The 23,411-nt window shown below is 47.1% G+C and overlaps 1 protein-coding gene across 2 annotated transcripts in view; it reads left to right on the plus strand.

The window, feature by feature from the left end:
• LOC143928074 (complement factor H-like) overlaps window positions 1-23,411 on the plus strand; it is a 1,075,600-nt gene that overhangs the window by 631,220 nt on the left and 420,969 nt on the right. For both annotated transcript variants that reach the window (XM_077452686.1, XM_077452684.1), the window contains exon 13: window positions 21,415-21,588. In XM_077452686.1, the coding sequence (XP_077308812.1) occupies window positions 21,415-21,588 (174 nt within the window). The remainder of the gene's footprint in view (window positions 1-21,414; window positions 21,589-23,411) is intronic.

Consider the following 23,411-nt stretch of genomic DNA (forward strand, 5'->3'; position numbering starts at 1 on the left):
AAATTCACCAGCCACCTCCCTCGGCTCCGACAGCACAAGCCCCCCCGCAGATGCAAGCCGGACCACCACCGGGGGTCGATGGTCCATGTGGGCCATATAGGATAACAACTTCCCCGCCCGCTCACCATACTCATAAGCTTTCTGCTTACTATAGTATATCTTTCTCCCAGCCCTGTCAGTGTGTAGTTGGTCGGTAAGTCGGGAGTGCAGTCGTAACTTGGCGGAATTGGAGGGTGTAGGGTGCGCTATAAATTCGCTCTCCAATGCCTCCAGCTCTAGCTCGGCCTGCCGCACAGTCTGTCGAGAGGAGTCCCTAAATCGATTGATATGCGTCGTCATCAGTAAGCGGGCATGTAATTTAAAAGCCTCCCACACCGAACCATACGAGGCCGAGGCTGTGTTAGCACTGAAATAATACTCCCATTCACGCCGGATAACCTCCAGGTCTGGGAGGATTGTCAGCCAAAAAGGATTCAACCTCCACAGGCGAGGCGCCGAGGTGGAGGGCAGGCTGAGACTGACCCAATAGGGGGAATGGTCAGAGAGGATCCTGGTCCCGAATCCCACCTCCCGTAAATGCGGGAGCAGGGCTGGGGAGAGCAGGATCATATCTATCCGAGACATGGCATTATGCGCCGGCGTGAAGCAGGAGTATGCCCTGCGGCTAGGATGGCTATACCTCCAGGTATCCGTGAGGGCGAATTCGGCTAGGAACTTGCCAAATCTAGTCAGCGGGGGGGGGGAAGCGGACGCAGGGGACAACGTGAGTCTGTCCAAGACGGGGGAGATCACTGAGTTGAAGTCACCCAGCCACATAGCTGGCACCGTGGGGTGTTGCAGCATAAAGTCCAGCCCATCTCGGAGAGCCTCAAACTGAAAGGGCGGGGGTATGTAAAAGGCTAACAGAAGGAACTCCAGACCCCCTATCGTAACATGTAGAAATACATATCGCCCCCGTCTGTCAGTGCGCAGAGTGTGGAGATGGAAATGAGCAGTTTTAGCAACCAGGACTGCAACCCCGCAGGAATTATTGGTATAAGGGGCGTGATACATCCACCCGATCCATGGTTTTTTAAGAGAGAGTTGTAGCTGACCCGTAATGTGAGTTTCAACTAGAACCATGATGTCCGCCCGCATGTGTTTAAGATGCGTGAGCACCGCCACCCGCTTGGATCTGTCACGCAGGCCCCGCACATTCCAAGTAACTACCTTAAGGGCCGACATGACAGATGCATGATGTTATGCAGGACCCCTGGGACCCGTAGTCGGCAGCCCCACCAGCAGACAAAAGTCGAGCAGGGGGAGGGGCGGCCGAGGCATGGGAAACAATGATAAGCAGCAGATAAATAGTCAGACATGTTAAAAAAAGATGCAAGAAGAAATACATTGTGTAACTCAAACTTTAAACAGAATCTTGCGATTGCAAAATGTAACTGAACAACGCCCACTCTGGACCGGCAGGGCAGTAAACAAACACAGCAACACACAGTAGGCTGGGAAGCTGAGGCCGGCCAGGGAAACCCAACTTGGAGTAACAGCAGGAGATGGACCCAGCCGAGATGGACCAGGAAAAGCGCACACTGGCAAAGAGAATGCGCACGGCCAGGCCCACCCCCCGCTGAAAGCAGGGACGAACAGAGTTCAACTATGCAGTGCGTCCACGTAGTCAGCCTTGACATAGGGAAAAATCAGCCTAGGGGAGCATCCGAGTCAGTGGCTGCACAAAATGTCTGTGGAAAGGGGGGACCACAATAGGGTAGGACACCTGAGGGACACGGTGTAGGGGGGATGTGCATAAAGGTATCGGATGACATAGGAGTGGGGGAGGCATATTGGGCAATAGCTGGGCGAGAGAGAGGAAGGGGGCAGCCAAGGCCCTGGCTTACTCACAGTTCACTCCATAACTGTCCCCCACACAGTAAGGCCATCATCCGGGTCGGCAGGGTGCGGCAATGCGATTAGTAGAGTCAAGCAGGGACATCATCCGGACGTTGTTCCAGCCAGGAGAGCACTGCTGCGGGGTCCTCAAAAAAATGGGTCTTGCCGTCCCGCACTACGCGGAGCCGAGCCGGGTACATCATCGCGTAGGCTAGATGGCGAAGGCGGAGTTGACGCTTGGCCTCGGTAAACTGGGCCCTCTTCTTCTGGACCTCGGAGGAGAAGTCAGGAAAAACCGCGATGCGCTTATCCTCGTAAGGAATGTTGCCCTTCTCGCGAGTGAGACGCAGAACCGCGTCGCGATCCCGGTAGTTGAGCATCTTGGCGATGAAGGTGCGCGGGGGGGCCCCTGGAGGTGGAGGTCTTGAGGCCAGGCGGTGCGCACGCTCAACTGCAAATGTGGAGGAGAAGGCCTCCCGGCCAAAATTGGCAATCAGCAGGGCTTCAAGGAATGCAGGGGGATCGGAGCCCTCCGCCTTCTCCGGCAGTCCCACGAGGCGCAAGTTACAGCGGCGCATTCTGTTTTCGAGGTCGTCCTGCTTACTTAGGACGGCAGAGAGCTGGTGCTGCAGGCGTTCAGTCGTTATCTGAAGGGGGGGAATATCATCTTCAACATGCCCCAACCTGCGCTCCGCTTCTCCGACCCTCTCCCGCAGCTTGTGAAGGTCCTGGCGGATGAGAGAAATGTCCATCTTAACCTCCTCAATCCTGGAGGTAAGAGAGGTGCGGCAAAGGGTGACAGCCTCGAGGATGCGAGCGGTGTCACCTGAGGGAGGATTCGCTTCGGCCTGACCCGGCGCGGCGCCATCTTCCTCCACGAGGTCCGGGCCGTCCGCCCGGAACTTTCCAAGTTTGGCAATCGCACCCTGGGACCGCTTCGGCGGCGACATGGGTGCGGGGTGTCCTCCCGTGCAGAAAGGGGTGATGTACCCGAGAAAGGTGTGCAGAATAGTCCACAAGGATAGCGGGAAGGATGTATAGCAGCCGGAGCTCACTCAAAGTGCTTCTTACGCCATGCAGCTGCAGGCCACGCCCCCACTCACGAATTGATATGATCTTTGTCTCACAAAGAGACCTGGGTAACTTACTCGCAGCTGAGATAGGCATTATTGCCCTTTCTGACCATGCACCCACGGCTATCTCAATAGAACTGGGTGCACACCGCAAACCTGTATTTAATTGGAGACTCAACCCTACACTCCTTACTGACCAAATAGTGAGAGATGACATCCACAACACAATTAATACATACTTTCGCAATAACATTGACACCGATACAAAACCGCTAAATAATTGGGAAGCCCACAAGTCAGTGGTGAGGGGTGAACTGATAAAATGGGGCGCCAAGAAGAAAAGGGAAAGAGAGGGTGAAATTACAAAACTATCCCAACAAATTGCTCACTTAGAATTACAACATAAACAATCCCACTCTCGCCGGGTAGAGGAGCAACTGACTGAACGCAGAAAGGCTCTACGCCTCCTACTAGATCTCAAAATCAAAAGATCCCGTTTTTTCAGAAAAAATATTTTTTACGAACAAGGGGACAAGAGTGGGAAACGGCTAGCTAGGGCCCTGAAGGAAGCAACACTATCAAGTCATATCCATGCCATAAGAGACAAAGAAGGGACTCTGAAATTCAAATCTAAAGAAATGGCAGACTTGTTTCACAATTACTATGCCAAATTATACGACCTGCCGGCCCAACACAAACCATCCCACATAACTCAGACAAAACAAGAAGCAATTAAAGACTTCTTGGAAAACAGTAACTTACCTTCCCTGGCAAGTGGTGACGCACACAAGCTGGATGACCTTATAGCTATATCAGAAATCTCAGACGCAATATTAGATTTAAAAACAGGTAAGAGCCCTGGTCCTGATGGTTTGACATCACAATACTATAAGACTTACACAATCTCCCTCCTGAAACCTCTCCAAGCGGCCTTTAATTTTCTAGCAAAAAACAGAAACAACTCCAATTCATTCTTAATGGCACACATAGCTGTTATCCCAAAACCTAACAAGGACCACTCCGACTGCGCAAACTTCAGACCCATATCACTCCTAAATGTTGATCTCAAGATCCTGGCCAAAATACTTGCCAATAGATTGAAACCCCTTCTGGCAAAGATCATAGGCCCTGAACAGGTGGGATTCATGCCAGGTAGGGAAGCTCGTGACAATACCACTAAGGCACTGAATCTTATCCACTTTGCTCAAACCTCCAAAACAGCCGGCATACTGCTTTCCACCGACGCAGAGAAGGCTTTCGATAGAGTCTCCTGGGACTACATGATGGACACCTGTGCCCATATTGGTTTAAAAGAAAACATGCTATCATGGATCTCAGCCCTTTATCGAAATCCCCAGGCCCAAATTAAAGTAAATAACATACTCTCAGATCCCATCTCGATCCACAATGGAACACGCCAAGGATGCCCTCTATCACCACTTCTCTTCATCATCACCCTAGAACCCCTAATAAGAACAATCAACTTACATAGAGATATTCAGGGCTTCACAGTAAACCATAGAGAATACAAAATAGCCGCATATGCGGATGACCTTTTACTCTTCATCACCAACCCACATATATCCTTACCAAACCTTCAAAAAGTGTTTCAAACCTTTGGGTTCATTTCCAATTTTAAAGTGAATCAATCAAAATCTGAAGCACTCAACCTTACCCTCCCTCCTGACCAATTTAAGAGACTAAAGGACAACTACCCTTATAAATGGGAACAGACCACACTCAAATACTTGGGAATAAATTTAACTAGCAACCTCGACAATTTATACAACTCCAACTTTAAACCCCTATTATCCTCAATAACGAAAGACCTGCTGAGGTGGCAACCAAAAAAATTCTCATGGTTTGGTAGGGCGTCCATTTTGAAGATGACGATACTGCCTGGACTATTATACCTATTTAATGCTCTACCCATTAAAATTCCGGAAACCTTTTTTAGCATTCTCCTTAAAGCCCAGAGAAGCTTCCTCTGGGCAGACAGAAGACCCAGAATCAACTTCACTCTACTAACTCTTCCCAAAAGTAGGGGAGGAATGGGTCTACCTGACTTTAAGAAATATTTTCAGGCTGCACATATAACCAGACTCATAGACTGGCACTGCCATGGCCCAAACAAAGATTGGGTCCAATTAGAAAGCAATCTAACGGGGCGTGGCCTGAACCAGCATGGTGTAGGGAGTGTTTGAAGGGAGCTCCGCTTGCCTAAACTCCGTTCTAACTCATCCTGGGGACTAAAACATTCCTTTTTTGCCTCACCTTGTGTCCGATCTGCGGGGGTACATGTCACCGCCAAAGAGGGCGACTGATTCGGCGGCCAAGCTGGCCAAATACCGCCACAGCGAGGCGGGAGGCCTAGAAGAACATGGCGCCGGCGCGCCTCCCGCGGAGGGTTCGGCGGATGTCGATACTGCCCGGGTGCTGGAAGCCATCTCCGACTGTAAGAGCACCCTGACCTGCAAGATCGATGAGGTGAAGGTCGATGTCTCCCTGATCCGTCAAGACATGCAGAAGCTTAGAGACCGCGTCACGGAAACGGAAGCCCGCATATCCCAGGTGGAGGACAACGTCCGACCGTTTCAGACTACCACCGAACGACTACAACATCAGCTCACCATGGTCCTATCTAAACAGGACGACATGGAGAATCGTCTTCGTCGGTGTAACCTTCGGTTCGTGGGCTTGCCGGAAGGTGCGGAAGGGTCGGATCCCGCTTCGTTCCTGGAAGACCTTCTGTCCCGTACGTTCGGAAGGACCGAATTCTCCTCGTCGTTCGTGGTGGAGAGGGCTCACAGACTGGCGGGATGAACGCCTCCCCAGGGCGCACCTTCACGTACGTTCATTGCGAAGATGTTGAATTTTCGTGACCTGGACGCGGTCCTTCGCCTCACTAGATTGAAGGGGAACATACCATTCCAAAATGGCGAAATTCGTGTTTTCCCTGACTTCTCCGCTGAGGTGCAGAAGAAGAGGGCACAATTTACGGAGGCCAAGCGACAGTTTCGCATCCGCCACTACACATATGCAATGCTCTTTCCCGCTCGACTCCGGGTCGTGGGGGAGGGCAAGACGCATTTTTTTGACACACCAGAAGCGGTGTTTGCCTGGCTTGAGGGGGGAGTGGAACGGGCACGAGACCAACCCTGATTCTGTGGCATACTTTCCTGGCGACCTTCAGGACCCCTTCGCACGCTGAACACTGCTTTTATACGTTAATCAGGTGCTGTTGTGCACGTCTTCTCCTTGCCTTCTGATGTCGCCACCGGTGAATTGTGGTTTCCCCCCCCCTTCCTTTTACCCTTTTGACTTTTTTGGCTTTTTCTTCTGCATAATACTGCGGCTGTTTCCCCCTTGTTTTCTCCCCCCCCGCTCACCTGCTTGGCAAGCTAATACCCACCGTGGCATCCGTGACCTGGACTCAATGTTCTTCATTCTCCTGTGCATTGCTCCTGCAACATCCTGGAGTCCTTGGCTTGGAGACCACCCTCCCTGTGCTGCTGCCTGTTTTGCAGCGACGAATCGCCCCCTTAGGCGAGGGTGCAGTTTTTGGCCCTGCTTATTGTACTTTTTTTAGTTCTGCTCGTCCTAGAGCGCAAGCAATGTTTCCCTGGACTGCTCGGACCTGGCGGCTCACCCCGATTGTAGTTGGGGGGCGCTGGCGTTCCGAGCCGGACAGTGAGTTACAATTCCAGTTTCTGTTCTGCTATCAGTTTTGCACGTTTTTTCTAATTTGTTTTATTGGTGCTCAAAAGTACAGTGTGATATGTTACCAATGGTTTTATGTCTATTATTTTATGTGGGATGCTGGATGTGGATATATGGGAGGGGTGCCCTGTGTCGCAGTCGCGGGAGGGCCCCGGGCCTTTCTCTGGGGTTGGATACGGGGGATGGAGGGTGGCGGGGGGATGGGGGGGCATGTTACCTATGTTCTTATTTGCAAATGTCTGTCCTGAAATGTTTAACTTGGAATGTGAGGGGACTTAGGGCCAAGCCCAAACGTAATGCAGTCTTGTCGTATCTGAAGGCGCAAAAGGCTGACTTGATGGTACTAGTTGAGACGCACCTGACTGGCCAACTGATGCTCTCCCTCAAAAAACCGTGGGTGGGCTGGGTATACCAGGCACCGTACACCAATAACTCTAGAGGGATTGCGGTGTTGGTGGCCAAGACCGTCCAGTTTTCTTTGCTCACTATCAAGTCTGATCCACAGGGCCGGTTCCTTTTTTTACAGGCTAGGGATTTCTGCCCCCGAGTGCTCTCGGACCACTCGCCCTACTGGGTCGAGCTTTCTATTGCTTCCCTACCCTCAACATATAGTTGGAGACTCAATCCCTTTTGGTTGACAGTGGTCCCTGCTTTGGAGGGGGCGGGTGGTGAGTGGGATGTGTTTTTCCAGGCCAATATGGGATCGGCCCCTTTTGGGATTGTGTGGGACGCATTTAAATCTCATGCCCGTATGACCTTAGCCCGCCACATAGCCAGGTACAGGAGGGCCTCCTCCCAAGCGGTTCACCAGGCGGAACAGGCTCTGACGGCGGCTGAGCTGGAGTTTTCTAATGACCCCTCCCCCCTCAATGCCGATAAGCTAAAATTGCAGACCCGTATTGTGAACAATCTTTTATTTGAGAAAGCTGAACGGAAGATTTTTTATAATAAGCAGAGAGTGTATGAATTTGGGGAGCGGGTGGGGCGGCTACTGGCTTATTTGGCACACCTGGACCACAGGCCACCGACGGTGGTCTCCCTTCGCTCCCAGACAGGAGACCTGATTACAGATCCCGACGCGGTGGCGGGAGAGTTCCGCTCCTTTTTTGCATCCCTATACTCCTCTACCAATGACAAATCCCAGGAGGCCATTGACACGTTCCTGGCCGGTATAGAACTACCCGCCTTGACCGGACCCCAAGTGGAACTGCTCGACACCCCCATTACTGAAGATGACATATCCAATGCCATATCTCACATCAAGCCCTCTAAGGCCCCTGGCTCGGACGGCCTGCCCCTTGAATTTTACACTACATACCGGGAGACACTTCTCCCTAGACTGCAGGAATTATTCTCCCACATCTACTCCACTGGTGTCTTACCACAGACCATGCGCGAGGCATATATCGTACTGATACCTAAACCCGGTAAAACCCCAGAGTTTCCGGAAAACTATCGCCCGATATCTCTCCTCCAATTGGATATAAAAATCCTTGCCAAAATTCTGGCGCTTCGGCTAAATGGGGTGATTCTGACCCTTATCCACCCGGACCAGACAGGGTTCATGCCCTCCTACAACACTGCACATAACCTCCGTAGACTCCATATGCACCTGCAGGCTACCCATGATCAAATAGGATCCAGGGTGGTGGTGTCGTTGGACGCCGCCAAGGCATTCGACTCCGTGGAGTGGAGGTACCTATGGGGCTGCCTTGGGAGATTCGGTTTTGGGCCCAAATTTACCAATTGGATACGCCTGTTATACCAGAGCCCTACTGCTAAGGTTCTTGTTAATGGTAGGGTCTCGGAGGCTTTCACCCTGTTCAGGGGGACGCGTCAGGGGTGCCCATTATCGCCCCTCCTGTATGCGATCGCGGTGGAGCCCCTCGCCTCCGCGTTGCGTACGCACCCCGGAATAGGGGGACTGCGACATGGTCGGCTACATGACAAGCTTAGTCTCTACGCTGATGACATGATGCTGTACCTCGCAGACTCTGGCCCATCTCTGAAGGCAGCCCTGGACACCATTAGTGTATTCGGTGACTACTCGGGGCTACGAATTAACTGGGATAAGTCCCAAATTCTTCCCATAGACTTTGGCCCTCCCACGGCGGAACAAGCCTCCTCCCCCCTTATCCGGGTGAGCTCCCTGAAATATCTGGGTATTATGATTACCCGCTCCCCCGCGGACTTTACTAAACTTAATATAGAGCCATTAATTGCGACCCTTAAAACCAAAACACAAACATGGGCTAAACTCCCCCTAGGAATAATGGGTCGTATTAACCTGATAAAAATGATTGTACTCCCTCAATTTCTGTATGTCCTCTGGCATGCCCCCATATATTTATCCCTTCGAACCTTTAAAGACATTGAAGCGATCCTTAACTCCTTCGTGTGGGGGCGGAACCGACATAAACTGTCCTGGCAGGTATTGAAATGTCCCACCGACTTGGGCGGCGCAGCGTTACCCGACTTCAACCTGTACTATCTGGCTGCCCAACTCTCTCACTTTTTTCATTTGGACAAACAGGACCGGGAGCGGTATCTGACCCTGGTGTGCTCACCCCTGTCTGCTGGGTACACTCACCCCTACCAAGTGCTATTTAAGACTCCTATGGACCCTGAGGCGCTGCGTAATCGCCGGGGTCTGCTGTATGCTCACTGCAGGATATGGGAATTGGTGGGACGCAGGCTGGGACGACCCGCTTTGCACTCGCACACCCCCCTTTGGCACAATCCGGGATTACCGGAACTGTTGTCAATACCAGACTGTGGCCTGTGGTTATCTAAGGGTGTGGCATACCTCTCAGATGTTTACAGTAATCAGGTTCTTAAATCTTTCCAACAGCTTAAAGATGAATTCCATATCCCCAACCACATGTTCTTCAGATTTCTCCAGCTCCGGCATGCCCTTCAGACCCAGTTTCGCGATCACCCCCCGAGTTTGGACCGCACGGGCATTTTAGCTACCCTGCTGGGGCAGGACCCTTCCAAACTAATTTCTCTCTTTTATAATGATCTTCTCCGTCCTGTAGCGGCCGCCTCTGCATACAAGCTGAGGGATAGATGGGTCGGGGACGTGGGACACTTGGAGGATGAGGAGTGGGAAGATGCTTTGACTACATGTAAAAAGGTGTCTACCAAACTCTCTGACCGCCTGACCCAAATGTATATTGTTCATAGGGCCTACATCACCCCATCCCGCCTTGCTCGGTTTAATCCGGTACAAGACCCTAGCTGTCCCAGATGCAATGGCTCGCCCGGTACCTTCTTCCACATGCTGTGGTCCTGCCCGGTAATACATGATTACTGGTCCCATATTGTTAAATTTATACATGATGAGATGGGATCCCCCTTGACCATGTGCCCCAAACAGTGCTTACTGGGGATATTCCCAGATCCAGACTTTGACAAGCCCCATATCACTTTTCTACAGGAGGTATTATTTCTTGCCAGGTTGTTGGTGGCAAGGAAATGGATGAGAGGGACACCCCCGAGTGTGCAGGAATGGATAGCTACCGTCAATGGTGTCCTTCCTTATAAGAAGGAAATATATGCACATAGGGGCTGCCCTGCTAAGTATGGGAAGATTTGGGATATATGGTTAAGTAACGCAGCCACTTGTAATGACATAGAGGTCGATCCCTGATCCCAAATATATTTGTCCTTTGGATGGTCCGGCCATCTTGGTCTCCCCCCTTCCCCTATCTCCCCCAAGGCTGTCCGTAATGTTGCTCTGTACCCCCTGCGCTGTTCTGTTTCAGTGCTTTGCTTTACCCCCTATCCACTTGACCATGTTACTTGTTATTACAATGCACCCTCTTCATTAGTTCGGCTCCTGCTACCAGCTGTTCCCACTCAGCATGATGGTTTATTTTTTGATGTAACTCCGTTTTATTTACGTACTGTATGTATTCTGTACTTTGTGCCTGTAGTTTTTTTTTTCCGCAACCCAATAAACGTTTTGTTTGTAAAAAAAAAAAAAAAAAAGAAAGCAATCTAACACTACATAAAACGCTTTACTATCCATGGTCCATACACTCCAAAAAAGATAAACAGATAGGAAACCCACTGACTGAAAACACAATCAATATTTGGCACAAAATAGCGAGTCTTTACAAAATCGCATCCATCCCGGGCCCGCTGACACCACTCACCAATAACCCTGATTTCCCTCCGGGTATGCACCACAAATTACCACATGACCTCCTCATTTACCACTGCATGACAAATTTGAAAATCAAAACATTTGACGCACTTAGCTCAGAGGTGGGCAGGACATTTCCTGGCCTGTGGTTTTATATGCAATTACGGGACTTTGTGGTAAACAGTAAGCACAAATCTAAATTTAGTCTCCCGTTGACGCAGCTGGAATCCATATGCTTAAAAAGATCACCGGTAGCTCACACCACATCCCTTGCATACTCATGGCTAATGTGTACACCACACGCGGATAACAATAAACACAAAAAGAAGTGGGAACATGACCTTAAAATGAAACTTTCTGAAAAGCAATGGGAAAAGGTGTGTATTCTGACACACAAATGCTCGTTAAGCTCCAAATACCAAGAGATTTCCTATAAGGTCCTCACGCAGTGGTATTTGACACCGCAAAAGGCCGGGAGATGGTCTCACCCCACCTCGGATAGATGCTGGAGATGTAAAACTTGTATAGGCTCATTTATACACATTTGGTGGGAATGTCCTCTCATCCGCACCTACTGGGATGAAATTAAGACCTGGATAAAACATATAGCGGAAACTAATCTCGAGCTAGACGCAGCCGCATGCCTGATTGATCTAGTCCCAATTACCTTAAGCCGCTACAAAAAATCACTTTCTCGACACCTACTCGTTGCTGCTAAAACACTCATACCCATCTTTTGGAAAACCCCCACAATCCCAGGAATTAAGGAATGGTTAAACAGAGTGCAATATATTTTTAAAATGGAGGAAATAGTGGCAATGAAAAAAGAGAACAGCACATCCTTTAACAAGACTTGGCAACCTTGGTTGGCTTTTTCCCTCTCCTCAGATTACCAATTACTTATAGGCTGAACTTCCCTTCCCCATCATTCTACAGAGAAATAGGAAATAGAAAGGAGAAAACAGAACGATTGAGTTATATATGCCTCTCTTAGATAAACACGTAACCTAAAGAATTGAGCCCTAGTGCGATGGTATCCCTCCCCCCCCCACCCCCTTGGCTTCCAACCCCCTTTACCTTGTACCCTCTTTCACCCCTCCTCAAATACATGAACTATCCAGTGGTATCTCTAGTTTCTATTTTGTCTATTGGATTTTGCTTTTTTCTTTTGTTCTAATTGAGATACTTGGTTACAACACAAATGCTACCTAATTGTATTAATGTTTGTATACCTACCACTGTTGGCAACATTTATATCCCTTTGCTAATTGTAAACCTGAACATACTCTCAATAAAAATTTTTGATTGTGAAAAAAAAAAAAAAATGTGAACTAGTGAGCTAGTGCTGATGTATAAACTGGGAGATAAAAATCTCCCCAAAGTGGGAGGCCAACGAGCTACAGTTTTAATGCTGCCCGTCAAAATCGGAGCATATCTGGGGTCCTTAACCGCTTCAGCCCCGGAAGAGTTTACCCCCTCCCTGACCAGAGCCATCCCGAACACTGGCAGGGAAGGGGTTAACCACTAGGGGGCGATGAAGGGAGTGATTCTAACTGTGGGGGATGGACTTCAACTGACATGACAGCAATCACATGTGACATCACCTGGCGACCCCGCCCCTTATGCCTATATATGTCGCCACGCAATGTGTCCCCGGCATTACAGCGGGAGTGAAAGTCATGTCAACATCGGAAGAACAAGAAGACAGCGGCGACGACTAACAAGAAGGCCGGACCAACGCTAGTAAAAGAGCTGGAAGAAGATAGCGGAGGAGCCCGGCAGAAGAACCGAAGAGCGGGAGAAGAGGCTGGAAAGCGTGGAGAAGTCAGAAGAAGACCCCCAAAGTCGGAAGAAGGCTCCCGGGTGGCGATGACGAAGGAGAAAGCCGGCTCCTCTGCTAGCAAAAGAGCAGGAGATAGCAGAGGAGCCCAGTGAGTAGACCCCCAAAGTCAGAAGAAGACCCCCGGGGCTGCCTAATATACTACTTTGAAAACCTGTTTTGTGTGTGTTTGTTTTTTTTTAACCACTTTTCCCCCCAGGTGAATGGGTAGGGGTACGATGTACTCCATACTCATTCACATGGGGTGGAGGGCCGGGATCTGGGGGCCCCCTTATTAAAGGGTGCTCCTGGATTCCGATAAGCCCCCCGTCCACAAACCCTGACAACCAATGGCCAGGGTTGTCGGGAAAAGGCCCTTGTCCTCATTAAAAGCACCCCCCCATGTTGAGGGCACGTGACCTGATATGGTTCAGGGGGGGGGGGGGGGGCGCTCGCTCATCCCCATCCCCTTTCCTCGTACTCGGATAAGGGTCTGGTATGGACTTTGGGGGGCCACGCTCTTTTTCGGCATAGGGGTTACCCTTAAAACCCATACCCCCAGGTGTAAATCTTACCGATGGAAGCAGTGACATTGACTTCCTTCGCTAGTCCCGTCGTACCTGAAGTCATGTTCAAAATTAACAGACTTTAGTCCATGTGTGGGCTAGTCCGTTCATTTGGAAAGTCTGGCGGACCTCCACCAAAAGTCCATTCCTGTGTGGGCAAGTCCACTCGTTTGGAAAGTCTGATCATGTGTACGCGGCATAAGAAACCCTGGTAGATCACTCACCAGGAGTTGTAGTTTATTTATGGTCCACCCATTGACCTAGGTGTTCCTTCAGAGATCCCATGCCTGCAACAAAGGGTCTACCAAACAAGGGATCCAATCTCTTGTAAATTTTAGGAAGGTGATGAAAAACTGGCATAATTCGAAAATCTGGAATGAACATATCCCTCTCTTTTTGAGTAAAAATGCCTATAAGGACTGCTCTATCTAGGAGAGTGGAAAGTTCCTTCTTAAATGATTGTGTGGGATCCCCCCTCAATTTAAGGTAGGTCTCTGTCAGACAATTGTTGCAGAGCTTCAATTTTGTAAAATCGAGGACCACAACTGTGCCCCCTTTATCTACATTTCAAATGATTATGCTCTCATCACCATTCAAGCATTTAAGAGCAACCCTTTCAAAGCTACTGAGATTGTCTGTCATAGAGCTGTCATGACTGTTGTGAGCTAAGCGGGTCAAGTCTCTCTCCACAAGTTTCTGGAATAGGTCCCCCGTGATGCAATAGGATAGAAATCTGACCTTAAAAGAGATCTTAACATTTCTATCCATGGGGCCTCAACAAGAGGACTAGTTTCAATGGCCAAATCAATCAGATCTTCCAAACCACAAACATCAGAAAACATTTTGGGGAGAGGGAGGAGACTCGCCCATCGGAGAGGTGCCTAACAAATCTTCCACAGTGTCCCCCGACTCATGAAAATAATGTTTCCTGAGGGTCAAAGCACATGCAAATTTATTTACATCCAATAAAGTTCAGAATAAATTGAAATGTTTAGTTGGATAAAAGTTCAATCCTTTACATAGGAGCAATGTTTCAGAAGCATTCAAGGGTCTGTGATAAATTCAAGACATTAATCTTTAACGTTTCCCTTGACCTCGTAGCAAATAATGGCTGTTGATTGATTGCACCGATGTGCTTGGTTCCTCCTCGACTCGTTTCCTGCTTTTTTTTTTCTTTTTGTTGAACTTGCGAGAGTTTCTGCAGGTATTTACACTTTGGCCATACACTGAACGATCTCCGCCGGTTTGTAGATCAGCAGGTTCTGGTGATGAATCAGATGCTGTGATAGCCAGGCTAGTATTGGAATAGTCATCAATGAAAATCAGTAGATATCTGTTCCCGCCTGACATGGGAGTTTTCATTGGACTGTATACGTCACTGTATATGAGCTGCAGGGGGTGGGTAGTTTTTCATTGAGAAGCCTGTAGAAGGGAAGCAGGTGTGGCTTTTGTTTCAATGCAGCACTTGCATTTCATGAGCACTTTGCAAGGCGCTATTGCCAAATCTTTTGATGAGCCTCTTTTTGAGATTTGTTGTTTACAAGTTAAAAACATTTTTTTTTGCTAGAAAATTACTTAGAACCCACAAACATTATACATTTTTTTCTAACGACCTATAAAATGGTGGTCGTTGCAATACTTTCTGTCAGAACTTATTTGTGCAGCGGTCTTACACGTGCACTTTTTTTGGAAACATTTTTTTTTTATTATTAAAGTAAAGTAAGCCCAAAGTTTTTTTTATATTATGAAAGATAATGTTACGCTGAGTAAATTGATACTCAACATGTCACGCTTCAAAATTGCGCCCGCTCGTAGTATGGTGACAAACATTTACCCTTAAAAATCTCCATAGGCGACATTTAAAAAAATCGACAGGTTGCAGGTTTTGAGTTACAGAGGAGGTCTAGAATTATTGCTCTTGCTATACCGATCGTGGTGATACCTCCTGTGGTTTGAGCACCGTTTTCATATGCGGGCGCTACTGATGTATGTGTTTGCTTCTGCACATGCGTTTGGCAGGACGGGGCACATTAATTTTTTTTTTTATTATTATTATTTATTTTACCTTTTATTTTTTATCTTTACACTGTTCTTCTTTTTTTTTTTTTTTTTTTTAAAGGGGTGGGGGCCATATTTCCCTCACTCGTCTCCATACCTAACACCAAGAAGGATCCAATCACCTCCACCGCTATCGAAGGCTCCGGTAAGCAGTGGAGGAGGGCACCGGAGCCCTCTCCCGATAAAAGTGATCTCACAGCGACTCCGCCACAGAGACCACTATTATCGTAAACCGGACCGCTGGCCGAAGAAGACAATATGGGGTTATGGCAGCTAGCTGCTGCCATAACAACGATATTTCTCTTCAAAGTTAGGACATATATCGGCATGCGGCGGTCCGGAAGTGGTTAGACTATAGTGGCTTCCCGGTCTGTGGTGATGAGCCTGTATAGGTGATCATTCACATTTCCTTTTGTGAGGAATTGCTTATTGTTGTGAATTGTGCATTCATCACCTTGGAACATAACTGAGACCGTTGTCTGTTAGACTTTTCACTGATAGAAGGCTGCCTTCTAGTTCTGGAACATACAGCACTTCCTTTACAAGGATACTCTGCTTGCCTTGTGGTGTAATGCAGTTCAGGAAGCCCTGGCCATTACCTTCTGAAGTGATGCTTTTCCTCTTTGCTAGGAAAACGCTGTCTTTTGCACTGTAATCAATGCTTGTGAAGAAAGTCTCATCGCTTGTCACTTCTGAGTCTATACACCAGCCGCATGGCTTGCTACTTTAGTTACTTTGCTACTTGTGTTACTTTTAAAGGTACCACTCCATGATGTGTCTTCAGTTTCCTTTGTGGCCACTTTGACTCTTTCTTTTGTTGCTAGCTCTAGTTTTCACTGCTCAGCTTTCCAGATAGAACAGTGACCAGTCATTTTACAGTGAAAACATGCTCTGTTTTTTTGGTTGTGCTTTATGCCCTTGTACATCTTAGGATCCTTGTTGCCATGATGCACATTTTCTTTCATTCTGTCATATTAATTGATTAATTTGCCTTTGACATATTCCAGCATCAGCTCCTGCTCGGCTCTGGTTTCTAAAGTGTTAGTAAGAGCAGTATATGTCTTTGGAAGGCTGAGGAGGTACAGAGCAATAATATGGTCATCTTTGATGTTCTCTCCAATAAAATGTAGCTGCTCTATGATCTCTAGTATTGCTTTCATGTGGTCATACATATGCTGGCCTTCTTCTAGTCTCATCTTTCTTAGTAGAAATCGCTTTCTGTTTAGACTTGAATGCTCATGCAGTTTTTTTAATGAAGTCCACATACCTTTGGGTGTTTTCTCTGTTCTTATGGGGATAAGCTGGTCATCTTCCCTTAGCCAGCTTATAATCGCTTTTTCTTGTCTATCCTTCCTATCCCAGTCCTCCGTCTGTGGGTCTGTCTGTATTCAGCACTTACCAAAATTCATTCTTGACTAGAATCATTTCTAGGTATAACTTCTATAGCTGGTAATTGGCATTGTTCAGCTTTGCAATTGCAAACTTCACATCTGAACTGCTTGCCATCTTTCAGCTGCTTGCATACAGTATTCAGACTTCTCTGTACTCACTGAGTATCCTCTCCAATGCCTGGGTTCCTGGGCCTATCACCTATTATGGAGCGTATTGCAATTAAAGCGGGAGTCCGCCGGGACTCCGCGTTTTTTTTTTTCTTTTAAAAGTCAGCAGCTACAAATACTAATAGTGACACTTACCTGTCCAGCGCGCCCGCGATGTCGGCACCCGAAGCCGATCTCTAGATCGACACTCGAGTGCTGCCGCCGCCATCTTGGGTATGGGAATCAGGAAATGGAGCCTTTCGGCTTCATTTCCTGGTTCCCTACTGCGCATGCGCGAGCCGCGCTGCGCAATGAGGACGGTCCCCACTGCCTCTGGGATCTGTGTGTTTCCCAGCAGGCAGCGGGGCACTTGCGGGAAGGGGCGGGGCACTTGCGGGAAGGAGCGTAAGTTACGCCCCTTTCCGCAGAGAGCTATCCCGGAAGTGGGTGCATTTACCTGGATTATCCAGGTAACTGCACCCCCCCCCCCTGAAAGGTGCCGATTGTGGCACCGGAGGGGGGGAGGGTTCCGATGAGCGGAAGGTCCACTTTAGGGTGGACCTCCGCTTTAAGCGCTGGCTGGAAGCTTCTTGAATACAGCAAACCGCTTTACTTTTATGTAGGATGTTAGATTATGTCTTACAGCATTAGAAACATGAAACAGGAACAAGGAGCATAAAAGTACGTACACTGAACATATAGAGAGAACATCCTATGATCACATTACCATAGAATAACACACTATAACACTACAGTGCCACCTGTTGCATGGATAGGAATAATGTATATAGTGTCAGTTTATAAAAGAAACTTTGCTGTTGTACTTCCAACAGGGTCCCTCTTTCCTTTTACTTAAATCACAAATGGGATGTGTCATCATTTTATGAATGAGTATGTTCTGTTTCCATGAATGAACAGTGGCTTTTTTTGTGCAGAGTTGTCCCAATAAACTATGTGTTTATACATGTATTCATTATGTATTTTTTATATGATTTTATGTTAGTCATGTTTTTAAAAATGTTGTGAGTTTTCCTCTTTTTCATGTAGGCAGCACAAGGCAGATAATTATTATCTGCTGTATCTTTCGTCATATCATTGGAGGTATGGGAGGGTGTTCTTGCACTATATACTTAGGTGATGAGTCTGTTAGTCATCTGTGATTAAGAGCAAAACACATTATCTGTTTTCTTCTATATTCCTCTGCTGTAGCTTGTGGTTGTGCAAAGCTGCGGCTGGTGCTCAAATTTTTTTTTTTTCGGGGGGGAGAGACAAACTGAAAAAAAAAACTCAATTGCAGCCACTGTGCCATCAAGCGCAGCCGCTGTGCCAATCAAGCGCAGCTACTGTGCCCATCAAATGCAGCTACTGTGCCCATCAAATGCAGCTACTGTGCCCATCAAACGCAGCTACTGTGCCCATCAAACGCAGCTACTGTGCCCCATCAGATACCGCCAGTTTACCCCATCAGATGCCGCCAGTGTGCCCCATCAGATGCTGCCCAGCCCTTACCTGCCTCGGAACAGGTCAGCGGCGGTCTCCTGCATGTCCTCCAGGTCTTCTTCCGTCTTCTCTCAGGCGTCCAATCACAGCGCCTGGCGTTTCAGCCAATCTGGGCTGAAAATGGGCCGGGCACCTGAATAGTGAGTGTCAGCAGCGACCATAGATAGATTCATGCAATGCATGAATCTAACTAGTGATTAGGGCAGTGCAGGAAAGAGGGGGTGGCACTCCTGCGCCCTTTATGGACGCAGGAGGTTGTGCATTTTAGTCAATTATCTACAATAAAGATGGTTTTACATGTGCGGCATTTTTGCCTTTCCTATGCAAATGAGTGCTGACTTTCTCATCTGCATACTTGTTCCCAGATTAAAGACTCAAGCCTAAGAAACAACCAGGCAATTACCATTTTGGAAACAGATCAGCAATGGCAGCCTCATTACATATTTTCTTTTAATAGACTAGAATTAATGTAATCTATGTATTTTTTTAAAGAATTAACCTGTAAAAATGTGTTTTGTTTTGACTTATTTATATTGTATTCATCATGATACTAGTCAAGCTACTGACTTCTTTATCAGGCACTAGCTAGACTGTATATTTCACAATGGCCCATCTAAACATGAAGGTAAAAAAACCTGTGTGCAGCAGACCCCCATAATACTTACCTGAGACTCATTGCGATCCAGTGTTGTGCACTAGAGCCTCGGCTTTTGGGGGTCTCTCTCTCCTCATTGCCTGAGACAGTAGCAAGAGCCATTGGCTCCCACTGTTGTCAATCATAGCCAGTGAGTAGGGTTGCCACCTGTCCAGGATTCACCCGGACAGTTTGGGTTTGGAATCTTGTGTCCAGGTTTCAGTCTGCCTGAAACCCGGACACATTATTTAGACTGATCTGTGGCTCCTCAAGTAACTGAGATAGTCACACAAAAACCTGTTGCCATTCGGGCAGGTTTGGCATCACTGGGGGGGGGCATGATGTCAGCAAAAACAGTTTGGCCACACCCACTGTTTGCCGCAGCATGCTGCATTACCACTCTGCTTGGGGCACCCAAAGGTGTCTCAGGTCTTTTATAATCCTATAGTGTATACTACGAATAAAAATGTGCCCCGTGTTGCTAAAGTGTTCGGGTTTGGCTTAAAGAAAAGGTGGCAACCCTACCAGTGAGGCAATTGGAAGAGAGAGGGGGAGGGCCTGTACCTCGGTTGTGTGTGTGAGTGAACATACAGAGCAACAGTTTTAAACAGTTTTTAACAGAACTGTTTGCTCTGGGGGTACTTGGTAGGAGCGAGGAGCCAGGAGCGGCAGCAGGAGACTCAAGAGGATGATTGGTGCTGCTCTATGCACAACCATTGCTTGTTGTTTTTTTTATAAAAAGAACTTGCCTTTTAATATCACTTTAACCACTTACAGACGGACCATTTTGCTGGTCAAAGACCAGACCACTTTTTTGCGATTCAGCACTGCGTCGTTTTAACTGACAGTTGCGCGGTCGTGTGACGTGGCTCCCAAACAAAATTGACGTCCTTTTTTTCCCACAAATAGAGCTTTCTTTTGGTGGCATTTGATCACCCATGAAAAAATGCATTATTTTTTACTTTTTTACTTTTTGTTATAATAAATATCCCCCAAAAATATATAAAAAAACTTTTTTTCCCTCAGTTTAGGCCGATATGTATTCTTCTACATATTTTTGGTAAAAAAAATCACAATAAGCGATTATTGATTGGTTTGTGCAAAAGTTATAGCGTTTACAAAATAGTTATAGTTTTATGGCATTTTTATTAATAATTTTTTATTATTTTTTTTTTTACTAGTAATGGCGGCGATCAGCGATTTTTATTGTGACTGCGACATTGCGACGGACACATCAGACATTTTTGACACATTTTTGGGACCATTGTCATTTATACATTAATCACTGCTATATAAATGCGGTGATTCCTGTGTAAATGAAACTGGCAGTGAAGGGGTTAACCAGTGGGTGGCAGTGTAGGGGTTAAGTGTTCCTAGGGGTGTGTTACTAACTGGGGGGGTTGGGCTTTCATTTAGTGAACACTGATCTCTGCTCCAATCACATGGAGCAGAGATCAGCGTCACTAGTTGCTAGGCAGAATGGAGAAATGCTGTTTACATGGCATTTCCTCCATTCAGCCGTCCCGTGAGTAGGGATGAGCTCGGGCGTGTTCATATGGTCCACATGCAGAGCCCCCCAGGAAGTAGGCGCAGCGCTGCGCTAATCACAGGCAGTGAAACATTGCCAATCTCTGCAGCCACGCATCGGGATAATGTCTCACTGCCTGTGATTAGTGCATCGCTGCGCCGACTTCCTGGCGGGCTCTGCACGTGGAGCATGCGAAAATGCCTGAGCTCATCCCTACCCATGAGACGATCGCGGGTATGCCCGCGGTGATAGAGTCCACGGGACCCGCGACCGGACTCACGGGGTCCCAACCAGCACGCGAGCACGCCGCCAGCTGCGCTCTCACGATGGCAGGGCGGCATTGAAGATTGGATGTACCTGTACGCCAATATGCCTGCCCGTGCCATTCTGCCAACGACGTACATCGGCGTGCGCTGGTCGGGAACCGGTTAAGAAATGAGTGATATACTGAAATTTTACACTGGGTGCACATGGATGGGCAGTGCATGTAATAAACTTGGCTACAAGGCATGTAGCTGTGTACTTACATTGGCATCAATTTGTATTTTATATTACTAACCATACACTGGACTTTATCTTTTGTGTGGGTATTTTGTGTTAGAACGTATTTACTGTTGTAATGTTAGATGTAGATAAAGGGGTGAAATTCTCTTTGAGCATCAATACAACATGTCCCCCCAATGACATAAGCAGGTACTGTTTTTCAAATGTTTTTGAAATACTAACTGTACATTTAATTACACAGCATAATGCATTTTATTTATGGCCTCTCTACTGTAGATACAACATGAACTATATTGGATAGAGGGTCAGTTTTATTGTGTAGTAGGATGTAAACCCAAATGTACATTCAGATAAATGTGATGTCATGTACAGCAATAATTATATATTTTACATTAGGATAGTTATATTTTAATGACCTTTATGTTCTACGTAAATCATTCTTGCAGATTCAAAATGTCCTTCATTATCTGCACTACCAAATGCTCGACTGATAAAACCAAAGGCTGAATATTTTAATGGAGAGGAAATAGAGATTGAGTGTGATCCTGGATATCAGTTGTTTGGTTCAGAAAAAGGTCTATGTAAAGATTGGAAATGGCAGTCTATCCCTCGGTGCATAGGTAAGTCTTCATTTATAATTTGGTATATTTCAATAAAAATTAGAGAGTTATCTTTCTGTAGCTCATCCAGTGTCAGGGACACCAAAGGCAAAATCTCTGTTTGAGCCTACATGCCTGCACACCTATAACCATTATGATCAGATCTCACTCAGTATTTAGCATTTTAAATGATATTAGAGAGAATGCATCAAAATTAGTGGAAAAACCCCAGAATGAGTGGAGAACCCCAAAACTTCATTAAAATAGCTATAGCTGGGAGAGCTTGCTGCTGGAGTCCCCAGGATTAGTCCGCATAGGTGTTAGGAGGGGGAGGGAGTATTTTTAAGGGCTCATTTACATGTGTGTCAATACCATGTGTTTATGTGGCATTTATTCTGCATTTTGAAAACCTTATAACTGCCCTTCAACGGTTAACACCTCATCCCTTTAAAACCAAACACATACAGGTTCTAACGATAATTTAATGCACATAAGGCAATAAGTGAGTTTAATTACCACAGAACCTGTGTAATATGTGTTTGGTTTTAAAGGAATGAGGTGGTAACTCTATGACAACGCCTCCCATAAATATTGCAATGGCACCAACACATTGCAATGTTCACACAGAAGCATTTAGTGCTGTGTTGTATCACGTAAAAAATGTAGCATCATTTCGCATTCATGAGGCATTGATGCTTGTCAGTCACCTCCATGGATTTTAAAGAGGAAGTAAACCCTGATGGGTTTACTTCTTCTTTGTCTCCCTGCAAAGGTAAAGCATAATGGGCTACTATGCATCGCGTTGTTGCCTATTTTGTGTCACTTACCTGACACAGGAGCCAGCAATGTCACCACTGTCCCCTGTAGTACGGAGCGTCCATCTTCTTCCGGGCATCGCTGCTCCGGCGCCGGAGCAGCGATGACCTCACTACCACACATGCGCACGGGATCCACCACTAACAGCATATTACCGTTAGCAGCGGCATGCTGCTAACGCAGATAGTGTGCCTGCTCACCAATGTCTACAGCGCATGCACCGTAGACAGCGGTGCCTGTATTTTAGTAAATATCTCCTAAACTGTGTAGGTTTAGGAGATATTTCTTGAACCTACAGGTATCCTTAATCTAGGTCAAAGTAGTTTGTAAGGGTTTACAACCACTTTAATGGTAATGCTCTATAACTGGACCTTAAAGAGGAAGTAAACTCTCCTAATGTTTTTGCCTATAATAAGGCTCACCTATAGGTACTGTAAATATCTTCTAAACTTGCACTGTTTAAGAGATACTTACTCTATACATGCGCTGATGACGTTATTTGGAGCATGTGCTCTGAAGAAATGGCTGCCCATGCCTTTCTTCAGGGCGCATGCGTGGGATTGACATCATTGTGGCTTTGACCAATCACAGTGCCAGAGCCTGCGAACCTGAAAGTAACTCCGGTGGTGGTCAGAACCACCAAAAGAAAGGTCTATTTGTGGGAGGGAAAAATTATACAAATTTTGTTTTGGGTTCAGCATTGCATGACCACGCAAATGCCAGTTAAATTATCAGAGTGCTGAATAACAACTAATGGCCTGGTCATGAAGGGGGTAAAGCTGAAGTCTTTAAAGGGGGTTTGTTTGCATAACTTATGTTGACATTTAGCGCAGGTTCACACCAGAACACTGACGGAAACCTGTGTTCTGTGCATGTTTTGCACACCAAATTCAAAACACACTGCAGTTGTGATCTGCAGCAGGTGTCAATGTTAATTTAGGCCCCTTTCACACTACCGTGACTTCACCGGGATTTTACTGCGATTTTGACATGATGTTGCTGGGATTTCAGGGAATGCCTGTGTAACT

The sequence above is a fragment of the Lithobates pipiens genome, unplaced genomic scaffold, assembly GCF_037356315.1.
Source record: "Lithobates pipiens isolate NorthernLeopardFrog02 unplaced genomic scaffold, aLitPip1_a1.2 Scaffold_23, whole genome shotgun sequence".
Taxonomy (NCBI): domain Eukaryota; kingdom Metazoa; phylum Chordata; class Amphibia; order Anura; family Ranidae; genus Lithobates; species Lithobates pipiens.